The sequence below is a fragment of the Pseudorasbora parva genome, chromosome 1 (assembly GCF_024679245.1).
Source record: "Pseudorasbora parva isolate DD20220531a chromosome 1, ASM2467924v1, whole genome shotgun sequence".
Classification (NCBI taxonomy): Eukaryota; Metazoa; Chordata; class Actinopteri; order Cypriniformes; family Gobionidae; genus Pseudorasbora; species Pseudorasbora parva.
The window spans coordinates 64,733,447-64,745,936 of record NC_090172.1 but is presented as its reverse complement, the minus strand read 5'-3'; the positions used below and the strand labels follow the sequence as shown (position 1 = coordinate 64,745,936).

General features: G+C 41.8%; 1 protein-coding gene across 1 annotated transcript; it reads right to left on the bottom strand.

Moving 5' to 3' along the window:
* Nucleotides 1-5,077: 5,077 nt before the first annotated feature.
* On the bottom strand, nucleotides 5,078-11,204 carry LOC137087792 (C-type mannose receptor 2-like). The gene is made up of 5 exons (XM_067452083.1): nucleotides 11,097-11,204; nucleotides 7,279-7,317; nucleotides 6,827-7,186; nucleotides 5,697-6,044; nucleotides 5,078-5,552 (listed from the first exon to the last, which is right to left on the bottom strand). The coding sequence occupies exons 1-5, from the start codon at nucleotides 11,113-11,115 to the stop codon at nucleotides 5,188-5,190; spliced, it is 1,131 nt and encodes a 376-aa protein (XP_067308184.1). The 5' UTR covers nucleotides 11,116-11,204; the 3' UTR covers nucleotides 5,078-5,187.
* Nucleotides 11,205-12,490: the final 1,286 nt, after the last annotated feature.

The window sequence follows — 12,490 nt, the reverse complement described above, 5'->3', positions numbered from 1 at the left end:
ATGTAAAAACAGGTTAAACTTCAAGGCATAAGTCTATCTCATAGACAGTGCTCCTGATGAAGTGGTGGCGTTATCTATCTCTTGGGATAAGTCCCCTAGAACGTCTGTGTTCCATTCAGAGACATTTCCAGATGTCTGGACGTGGGTGCCCCATCTCTGAGTCAGAAGGTCCTTCCTCAGAGGAATCTGTCAGGAAGGAGAGGAGCATTAACTCTGGGAACCAAGTCCGGTTGTGCCTGACTTTGCACAGGGTGCAAGTAGGCTCACTGGGGGAGAAACATATTTGCGCAGGCCCCGGGGCTAGCTGTGGGTTAGTGCATCCATGCCAAGTGTGCCCTTGTTCAGCGAATAAAGCTACCAGCAGTGGGACTTTTTTTTTTTGCTGGACAACCTGGGGAATGTTCACTGCAAACCATTTTTGGGGACAGATGCATTCAAAAATGCATTTCTGTGTGAGCATCTTGAACGGTAGCTTGTGAAGGCTTCGGTTCAGAACTCGCATGTCCAAGATTGAACGTAACCCACCAGTTTTCTAGGGTACAATGATGTACAGGTTGTAGAAGCCTGTCTTCATATCGGCTGGAGGGACTGGCTCTATCGCGGCCTTCATCACAGGGCTAACAGTTCTAGCGCTGTTTAGCCAACACGCTGCTAAATGGACCCGCACACGAGACACAGCACTAGTTACCATCCCTTGGTGACATACAACCACCGCATCCAGAAGCACACAGATAGAATGTCATCTTGAAAAAGATGCAAGCTCTATCTGTGTAGCTTTTTTTAGAAGGATGCTTTCCTTGGCGATGAAGCATGCAGAGAGAACGGTCGCGGCGACACAGTCAGGGAAGTAGTGCAGCCTGATGTGCGAGGTCTCTCACGTAAAGGCCCTCTCTTACCAGCCGTGAGAAAAGCTTTTTAGTGCTCTCCACATAGCGCACCGAACCAGCTGTGAGAACAGCCTGTGTGTATGCTCTTGTAGGCTGAAGTACTCAGACCTTGCAGCCAAGTCAGTACAATGGGGCTGGCAAACTCAATTGCTTCCTGTAGAGGTTAATTGCAGAAGTTTTGTAGCCACAACAACAACCAGGCTACTAAAGAGGACAGGCCTTCCGACAAGCCATTGGGTCACTTTCAGAGGTTACTGAGTGAAGCAGAGACTGGTTGTGGCTAAAACAAAAGGACCCCAAATGGGCTGCAAATTCACCAAGAGGGGTAAAATCAGAGGGGGACACTTGGGATGTAATTATATTTAACCCAGTCAATATAGTTTAAGTAACTAGTAGCATAAACTACTATAGACAGAACCAAAATCTTCATTTTTTGAAGTCTGATTTGAATTTACAACAATTAATTTAACAACCACACCTGCTAGAAATACACGCACATAAATTTAATATATATTAAATTCTGCCCAGCGAACTCTTCTACCTGATCCCCTACAGTTACTGCCGCAGATGACGGTTCATGATGATGTGGTGCTTTAATTACAAATGTTCGAGGCCATTGCCATCCGATAGGCATGGCCCAGAGATGAGTGGGCCCGGATCTTGGCGCTGCTACAGATAGGAGAAGCACTGCGCACCTATTTTGCCCTGACAGTCGAAGAGAGTGCTTCCTATGAAGGTTTGAAAAAGGAGATCTTGGGCCAGGCAGGGTTATCAACGCTCAGCATGGCACAGCTTTTTCACGAGTGGTCCTATGACACACGTCAGCTCACTCGGGCTCAGGCCGCGAACCTCTCTCGTCTTACTCAGCATTGGCTATTGGCCAATCCACCGCCCACCAGGTGCGGAGCGCGTTGTGGTCGACCACCTTCTTCGAGCCCTCCCTCAGTCACTTCGTCAGGCAGCAGGCGTGTGGAACCTGGCCAACATCGAGCTAGTGGAGGCCATACAACACCCGGAGGTTGGGGGGGTTTCCCCGAAGGGTGATCCAGGAGCAACGCGCACCGAGGGGCACCCCACGGCCAGTCAGCAGAATGGCAGTTTCCGGCCCAGCAGTTACAGCAGTGGCACTACAACCGGGTGGCTTAACCACGTGAGTTCTGGCACGAGGATCACGTCCTGGTCCTGGTCCCCATGGCCACTTGCAAGTTTCTGGCCACCTGGCAGGGGCCGTTCACCATCACGGAGAAGGTCCACCCTGTTACCTATCGAGTGCACCATCCAGGAAAGAGGAAAGAAGACCAGCTACATCAGATAAATCTTCTGAAGCATTGGGTCGGGACAGGACCCCAGCTGTTTGCTCTCGCCGAGCTACCTCCTGTGGTTGTGGATATGGACCCCCAGATCTCCAGTCGGTTTTCTGTGGTGTTCTCTCACCAGCCTGGGCGGAGTTGTTGTACTGCAGCGGCCCTACCAGGTTCCGGAGGCTCGGTGACATGCCATTGAGGAAGAGGTCCAGGAGATGTTGAATTTGGAGGGTCATCGAACCATCTCGAAGCCCATGGTCCAGCCCCATCGTCATGGTTCCCAAGCCCAACGTTCTCTGAAATTAGCTGAAAGTCCAATGCACAAGAGTGCAACGTGCATGTTCACATTTTTAATTGTCCATAACAGCCCCAAAACTGTCCTGCTTGCCTTGCACATCTAATTAATGGGAAAAGATTTAGACTATTTTTCTTAGTTTTTTTTTTTTTTTTTTTTAGCTTGCAGAAGTTAAGCTCTTGCTTTCTTCTGAACATCTTGCTCTGCCTTTGCCCGATGTCATTTCTGATATAACTCCATAATCTGTTTCTCTTTTAAATGCCTATTACCATTTGGTGATAGGCTACAATGACTGGCTGTTTTAAAATATAACTATTATTGAAACAAAATACTTCAGGCAGTCTCATCTACGTGTCGCCTGCATGACAGCTGGACTCATAGCTTGCAGGTTTGCTTAGGTGCCTACCAGGCGCTGCAACAAGACGTGACATGTTGGGAGATGAAACATCAGTCAACGTGGATATATTGTACTTTCTTACTGCACACTGGAGAGAAACAAAATGGTGGTAGGATACCATATACTAATTCATTTGTGGTAACAATATTTATCAATGTATACATTTTAATTATTTTTTTATTTATTTGATTGGTTCAGCCAATTTTATTAAAATATTATTTTCCATCACATTATCCACCCAATTCGCAGTTTATCCACAGTCTGTGGCTGTAACTGTCAACTGAACATCTCTAATTAATTATGTTCACAGAATCACATTCAACTAGTTACTACAGACTAGGGCTGCACGGTTAATCGAAATCGAACCGCAATCGCGATTTGGCTTGTGTGCGATTATGAAAGCTCAAAGGCTGCGATTTTAATTAAATAAATAAATGCCCAGTGTTAGCGAAGAGCGGTTCTGTGATAAACACTGCTCCGTCTGAAAGTTGCTTATAACGTGCGTTTGAAAAAGCAACACGAGTCAAACATCTTCACAAACTAGTGAAGCGTTCATAAACCTGTTCAACAAAAGATGTTTTACCTCAGTTCATATCGTCAGTCGAGTGTGTGAGAGCTGATGTGGCTTCTCATCAGAGTGAGGCAGACAATGCGTTATTTTATAGTATTCTATGCCAATCAGCACTGCATTATAATACACTTTATTATTATGGAAATACCCTTGACGGCTTGAAGAACTCAAATACACTATATTTTGCTGCAGTCGTGTTTATTGTCGTCATGTTTAATCAAAGCGTCTCTATCTTCTGTTTACACAGCGTTAGCTTCACATCATGGGCTGTGTCTCATTTCAGAAAGCTGCGTCCTCCGGAGGTCGCATTTGAAGGGTGCATACGTCATAAGGCCGTCTCATTTCAAAAAAGTGAGTAGGACACTTCAAACGCGACCTTCGAATGCGTCCTTCTTTCACAGGATTTCGGAGTGTGCATGAGGTGTATCCTTCACGGCTGGAGATAACCCACAATTCTTTGCGTCGTCGTTAACAACCGTCATATATATATTTTTTATATTATATGCAAAAACTGCACCACTGCCAGATATACATGCGAGCGTAGGTGTGGTGTTTAAAATGTAAGTTCAAGCTTGTTTTTATTTTTTAAGCTCTATGTTACCTCAAACAGATAGTTGTGCTTAACAGGATTACGACGCTTTAGTGCTTTTTAAACGTTTAGAACAGTACATTGCTGTCGACAAGAAACATTTCATAGTAATTTTCAAGTTATAAATAATTTTCATTCATATAAACTGGCGTGAGAGCGCAACGAGGCTGAGCTTGTTGGCATAGCAACGTGATACTTTCTGCCTGTGTGTCCTACGAAGGACGTCTCGTTTAATTCTGATTGAGGACACTCCGTAAACTGCATCCTACACAGGACGTGTCCTCCGGAGGATGCAGCCTTCGAAATTAAACGAAATGAGACACAGCTATGGATTTCCTGAAAACTAACGTCAATTACTTCTCTGACGCAAATGTGGCGTTTTCCACTCAAGGGCGCCCTCTGGCTTTCAGTATGAATTAAAAACGTTTGGCTAATCAATATTACAATAACTCCTTAGGCTTAGACCTTTCTAATGTTTTTTAGTCATAGGCTGTCTGCATATTAATAGGTAACCCAGCAGTTTTTTTTTTTTTTGTAAAATAAGTTTTCTTTAAAATTTTACAAAAATAATAATAATTAGTATTAGTATTATATTGTTATTTTTATTCTGACATACTCTTTTTTTATTTGTAATTATGAAAATGTTATTGTAATGGTAATATTTCTTATTTTTACAAATATTTTTTGCAGTAATAATAATCATAATAATTATTATTAGTCATATTAATATAAAAACATAAATGTTATATACATACGCTTTTCATTTGTAAAAAATAATAATAACAATAATCGCATTTTAAATCGCAATCGCAATTTTACCCAGAATAATCGCAATTATATATTTTCCCCAAATCGTGCAGCCCTACTACAGACAAAATTTGTGAAAAACATAAGGACATAAACACACCATGCAAAGAGAATCTTAAAACACACATATATTGTGTTAGTATTTTACTTCTAGTATTTTAGACATCTAAAGAAAAGTAATAATTGATGTTAGAAAACTTTAATAAGATCACATTATGTCATGATAATTTACATACAGAAATAACACAATTAGTAGCTTCACTCAGAAATTAATAAAGATAAATCAAATATATGAAAGTACAAAAAACTAATCAAGAAAACAAACATTCACATGTTTTCACTCATAATTTGTGCAGATGAAGTTGAGTTTGCGAGTTTCAGGACGGCTGACCCAGCGCTGGTCTCCTCCAGACTGAACTGCTCCTTTTCTCTTCTCGAGGTTGCAGTTTTCCGGTGTCGTTCCGTTCCCTGGAGCCCAGTTCTGATAGTACATGTTCTCTCCGCTCAGCCAGAGCCACATGTTCATGATGCAGTAGTTGTGTAAACCCAACCACACCTCCGCAGTAGACGCCCCTTTAACCACATTCATCACACGACGCTGCATCGCCTCTGAATGAACCGAGACCAGATCCACATGCTTCTGTCTGCAGTATCTCAGAGCTTCAGGCCACGTCCGGTTCTCTTTGATCAGAATCAGTTTATCTGGACACAAAACAAACCACAAGCAAAAACTAGAGAGAGACTGATCAAAAACAACATGCATGAATGTTGTCAGACATGTAGCGTGAACTTTAAGATATCTGGAGGTGATGGATGGATTGTGTGTCTTTGAGAGGATCTGCTCACCTTCATGACACACAAAAGGAAATACTCGGTGGTTGCAAGTGACGTCATGCCATTGTCCCAGAGCCTTCGGTTCATTCACTGCACAGTTTTCATTACCTCCCTGATTATTAGGTTCACCAGACTTCCAGTTTCTGAATGAGGAGTTCCTCCGATCTGACCACTGCCATGAGTCTCTGAACAGACCGATCCAGACTTCATTAGATATGTGACTATCACTGATGAACTTCTGAATCTGTTGATTCTCATTCTGGTTCCTCACACTGACCAGATCAGTGTGATTCTGTCTGCAGTAACTCTGAGCGTCTCTCCAATTCTTCATCTGATTGACAAAGACGAGTCCTGTGCTCACTTTAAGAAAAACACACAGAAACAGATTCAGGAGTCAGTTTGTTCATTATTCTTCATTATTACACTGATTTATGTTTTGGATCTGAATAACAGCAGTGGTGGAGCATCAGAAACATGTGTCATTCAGACTCTACAGCTTATGATATATAAAATATTCAGAATATATTGATGATGTTGCTAATACTAAGGAACTTGAAATTTGAGTACTTTGTGAAAACTGTATTGCATCTTTTTATTTCTCCATTATGTTTTGTTCCACGTTTTCTGTGGAATACTGGATTCAGACACAAAGATATGAATAAGAGAAACATCAAACACATGAAGATGTTCCACTGCAGATTAATATGCTTATTAAAATTACTATATTATATTTTTATTGAATGGGTACCAAGTGAACACAATACAATCGCACTGACAGGACGAGAACTGAACTTTGTTCTCCGAACAAGCAAGTTGTTGTATGTCTATTATATGTAAAAATTGTATGCATTAAATTATTTGGAATTTACAATGTACATTTAGCTGGGAACATAAAATTCTAGGCTCTCCAATGGCAGATTCCCAAAGTTATCAGCAACAATAGATCAACATGTGTTCAATGTCAATTTATTTTCTATACAGAAGTTGAAAGTGAACACATATCCACACTCTCCACTATGTCTCCACCAGTATTTATGACCATATTAAAAAGTAACAACATTTAGTATTGAAATACATTTGTGTACAGTATATGGTTCATGTTTCTATAAATTAATATTTGTTGTCATTGGAGGTGCACTTACCGTTGTTAGATGAACTGCAGATGAAAGTCAGGTTGTTAGTACATCCTCCATCTTCCCATTGTCCATTTCTCATGAAAGCACACTCGTCTGTGCCATCAGGTTGTCCAGATCTCCAGTTCAGCGCAGGATCACCTGAAGACCACTGCCATTTATTAACACTTGTCCTCTGCAGCCCAATCGAGACCAACTCAACACTTCCATCAGTCACACACTTGTTCAGCTCGTTTATGTCGTTCATGTTGTCAACGGTGGCCAGATCTGTGTATTTCTCTCTGCAGTATCTCTGAGCTTCAGTCCAGGTCTTCCTCTCATTTATAAAGTGATACTGACGCTGAACACATTCAGATAAGGAGCAGAGAGCTGTGAAAGAGAGGGTTTGATTTAATGCTTTTCATAACTGGGTCAAACCTGATGAAACTATAAACCAGAAATAAAACTACAAACACACTCACCAATGAGAAGAAGAACCAAATATAGAGTTTGCTCCATTTCTGAGGAAGAAACACATTGAAAAACTCAGAAATCAAACATTCACTGATTCATTTAGGAGTAAAATAAGACAGTTTCAGTTTCTTAACAGCAGCATTAATGAAACACATAATCATTCAGACAATATGAACATCTCAAAGTCTAATTGTGTGTGAAGAATGAACATGTGAGTTGTTCTTACTTTAGAGGTTGTGTGTTTCTGTCCTGAGTCTGATGTTTCTGTCTGCAGCTTTAAACTACGTGATTATTATATCTGCTCTCATCCCTCATTCAGCGCATCACATCATTTGGTTATTTCTAGACAAAGCCCCATGTCATATTTTACTTCCTCTATATTTGTGTATCTCCAACTCTTTCCCTTTATTTGCATATTGACTTTTGTGTCAGTAATAATAATAATCTTAATGTCACAAATAAACAGCTGCTCTAATGTTACTAACCCAACTTGCAATACATCCTTGTTCAATTTGTTGAACAAAAAAAAAAAGGCATGATCATAGATCCCCACAATAATACTCATCCAGGCATAAACAGCCTCATCCCGCTAGGCTAGAACAATTCTCCTTGTGCTATCATAACATAGACCAGGCCATTCACCTAATCAAAAACGTTGGTTACAGAGCCTGGTTAGCAAAGTTGACATTGCATCAGCATTTAAAGCCATGCCCATACATCCAGACTTTTGGCACCATTTTGGCATTCGCTGGAGAGGAAAATTCTTTTTTTGCAGTACGTTTAACTTTTGGATGACTTTCTCACTGTTTCCCCCACCTAAGTGCAGCAAATGAGATTTGCTATCCCTGCTTGGACACTTGGCTGCATATTTGTGGGGTCACAAATGGTCTTATAAAAACATTACACTGTGATATTCTAACCACTGTACACTGCATTAACAAAGGCCTTTCAAATTCCCCTGAAATCATGCCCCTCTTGAGACGCCTCAGCTGGTTATCTGCCTGTAAACAATTCCCTTTAAAAGCCGTTCCTATTCCAGGCCACCAAAACCAAATTTCTGATGCTCTCTCTTGCTTTCTCTTTCAGAAATTCACGTATTAGCCCAGGAGACGTAACCAAATCCAACCCCAGTTCCTCCCTATTCAGACATGATATTTCAGTTACTTACCCACTCAAACAACTCCACACCCCATCTCTGGATTTAATATTTCACACCATCTCAGCCAGAACACTGTAATGTTACTGGACATCTTGGAGAGGTTTCAAACAATTCCATTTCTCCTACAACCAGATTTTCCCCAACTTTTCCCTCCTATCAGTTTCTTCATTCATCCTACATCTCCACCAGATCCATCCAACCCAGTGCCATAAAAAGTCTACCTCAGTGGCATTCATTTTGTCTTCAAACTAATCTACGACCATCGATGTCATGCCATAACAAACCCCCAGATCACACTCCTAATCAAAGGATATCAAAAAAACAACCCTACTCATCCTTATTCCAGGCAACCACTAACCAGTGATCTTTTAGCTAAATGCCTGACCTTTACTGCTCTGGTTTCACAGGAAGAACTCTGGATGCTATGTTTAACCTGGCCTTTTTTTGGATTACTTTCTGAATTCACAACCAATTCTAAATTCAACCCAGCCATCCATCCAACCTTCTCTGACCTCCATGTTTTAAACAAGGACAACATCCATTTCTTGATCAAACACAGCAAAACTGATTAATTAAAAACTGTCAATTTCATCCATATCTTCAATCTCCTGACACTCATCCAGCCATATCAATCTCTTTTCTTCTTCCTTGCGCACAGGGAGGCTCAGATCTCCTCTCAGCTCGACCTGCTTTTCATTGATGAGAATAACCTTCCTGTCACCAGGCATTGGTTCTACAAAAAGTTTAAACATCCTCACCCAATCTGGTATCAAAGCTCACTTGTATTCATCTCACTCCTTTCGTATTGAAGCAGACACCACCGCAGCTCAAAAAGGTCTGCCAGACCATCAAATCAAACTACTGGGTCGGTGGTCCTCAGACGCCTTTCAGACTTAGGTTTGATCTGACCTCAGACTCATCAAACAAGCCCATCTAAATCTCACTTCTCTTTAAGATAGCTGCCCTTATAAACTCAATAAAACTTGTGCCTGCAAGTCTTGCTTAATCAATGCTGCTGTGTCATGCTTCACTTTACTTGATACTTTGCTGCAGTGCTCTGCTTGACACTGCTGCTGCATTGACGCTGGTGCTGTAGTGCCCTGCCAATTTGAGACTTCCGCTGCAGTGCCCGCCAATTAGAGACTACCGCTCAAATTGGCGGGATTTGAGCGGCAATTTGATTTGATTTGATTTGATTTCATTATACAGTAGCATAATCAGCTCGAATGAACTATCTGTGAGCCTTTTTGGTGAGTCTGTGACATTGTATGAAAGCGGCCCCACCGTGGTGGAAGATTGTGGGTGAGCCAGGACTAGTGAGTGAGAGAAGACATTGGGGTGTCGTGGCAGCGACTTTTAAACCTGAACATTTGTTGCATCAGTGTCTCTACGATTTCCAGGACAAATCCTTGGTCAGACGGGGTTTTGACCCTAAATTCACCAAGAGTGTGTGGAGTGCAGTGGGTGAGTCCTTGTCCTTTGCTGTGAGTGTATACACTTGAAAATTGCAGTGTGGTGCTGTGTCTGTGTTGTCAACCTGACGAAATCCTGTGAAGGAAGTAAGCACTGAGGCGGGCAAAGGAATCATCTCCAATTATATGCCGACGATGACATCCTGATCTTTCAGTCTCCACGTGACAGTGGTGGGAAACAATTTCAAGTAAGAACAGTGTGGATATAGTGGGAAGCACAGACGGTGAGGAGTTGGCTGCTGTTAGGAGGAAATCAGCTGTGCGTGTATTACCTGTTGTGGAGTTCTTAAAAGGTTCGCCCCTGTCTGTATCTCTCGCTCTGTCGTTTGGAGGAAAAAGGAGGGAAGTGTGCGACCCACCCAGTGTAACACCCCGGGTGAAACAACTTACCTGTGCGCGACATCAGTGGAGGCCGCGTTCGGCTCAACGCAGCAGCAGCTTTCGATCCGATCTCTATCAGCAGTTGGTTGAAGCCGCAGAACAGGAATGCCTGACGTCTATTCCTTCGAAGGTCTGTGAGTTACATCCTTTCCTGTTACCCTGTATGCTCAAAGCTAAAGCCAGCATATTGTGTTGTACACCTGCATCTATGCCCAAGTGAAGCCCCAGTTTCCTTTGATGTACTTACCTTATGCCCAAAGCTAAAGCCAGCATATTGTGTTGTACACCCGCCGGTATGCCCAACTGAAGCCCCAGTTACCTTTGATGTACTTACCTTATGCCCAAAGCTAAAGCCAGCATATTGTGTTGTACACCCGCCTGGATGCCCAAGTGAAGCCCCAGCTGTCTTGTCTACAGATTTACCTGCGGCCCCTCTGTCCACCGTCCGTGTCCAGTCTTGTCATACTTACCTGTATGTTCTTGTGCAGTTCCATCGGCATCTGGACGACTGGAAGTTCAGCCCACTGGGCCGCCTCGGAGTTCGTCACGAGTAGCAGCAGGTATTCAGGGTGCATTCAAGCTTCCAATACTCACCACTTGTGTCTATTTCGTCTAAGAAAGGAGAAGGCCCTGGACAGTTGTCCTGCAAGTAGAAACCAGGAGTGAAGGACTCACCTGAGATCCCCTGCGACAGAGTCTGGGAGTACTCGAGACTGTTACTCCCCAAGTACAGAGTTGGACTTTAGCCTCCCTTCCCCCACCCTTTTCCATATTTTAAGTAACTTAATAAAGTCTGTTTTAATATTCACTTAACCTCTCGCGTGTCTGGTCATTGGGGTGTTCTTGGGACCTCCTCGAGGTGGAAACTAGGGAGGGGCGTGACTCGCATCATCTGTGGTCCGCTCCGACCTGTGACATTTGCATGTAAACACATCCTCATCACTCATTTGTTTGTCACGCCACATTTAGACGTTCATGGACAATATTTACATCTCTGACATTAAACTGAAAGGTAAAAATTATGCAATCCAATATTGTTCACATTAAATAAGTCTGATCTTGTGTCAAAAGGGCAACTTTTTAACCTGTTTTTTTTTAGACATGCCATCTAAGCAAAAAAAAAAAAACTGGACTTCATTCAATGAATCTAAGAGTCAAAAGGTAAGGAGGGATAACAATAAAAAGAGGGTTAAGCATATCTTTTCTAAAACATGTTTAAAGTTTATTTGTGTGGTGATTTATGTTCTGAATGAGCACCATGTTATAAGTTTTTGAATAAAAGTTGGTTCTCTCCTAATATTGAAAATATGACATTTTCTTCTACATAAAAACTTCAATAATTGTGTATAAACAAACTAAATTTGGAAATTAAATATAATTAAAAAAAATGTTCTTTGTGAATATTCTTATTTTGCTTTGTCCTATGCCTGCTGTTTTCTGTTCGTAAAATATTTTGCATGCAAACACATCCTCATCACTCATTTGTTTATGTCCACACCACATTTAGACGTTCAGGATGGATAATATTTACATCTCTGATGTGAAACAGAAGGAGAAACAATAAGTTATCTGTTATGTTTGGATAAGGATTACACTGACACAGAGAATTGCATCAACTTTTCCGTCTTTTACTAGACCCGAGAAAACGAACCCCTACATTCATCAGACATAACAGAATGCTTCAGGACAATCAAACTCTGTGCATCACTGAACACTAACTCAATGCGTTATCTGACAACACTTGAGAGAACACAACATGATCATTTAATTCAGTCTTATTAATCTGTTAGTTTTACTGTACAACAGGAAAGTTACACCATAACTGTGTCCCAGTTCAGAGCCTCATCCTCTAAGTCTTTGAAGACTGAAGTGAACGTTCTGGTCTAAGGTGGATTCACTGTTTACATCACCAGCTGTTCCCGCCCACTGCTCCTGTCGCCTAGCAACTGTGTGACAGATTCCACCATCAGGACACAGCAGAGACGGTTCTGACAGACTACAAAGATAGGCCAGAAGGTTTTTTTTTATTTATTTTTTTATTTTAGAAGTCTGGCTAAACTGTGCAATGCTAATTTGATCTAATTAGCAACAAATAGTTGACTGAAATAATTTCTCATTGTTTATAACCGAGTATTTTGTTTCATGTTTACAATAAGCAGTGGTGTAACGCCTAGCACGCAACACATCATCCACAGTAGCTGCCTTTTC

Excerpts from the sequence above, each read along its gene's own strand:
- LOC137087792 (XM_067452083.1), bottom strand. Across the intron at positions 7,187-7,278 it reads TTTGGTTCTTCTTCTCATTG|CTCTCTGCTCCTTATCTGAA; the intron begins GTGAGTGTGTTT and ends TCTCTTTCACAG. Across the intron at positions 6,045-6,826 it reads CTGCAGTTCATCTAACAACG|TGAGCACAGGACTCGTCTTT; the intron begins GTAAGTGCACCT and ends TTTTTCTTAAAG.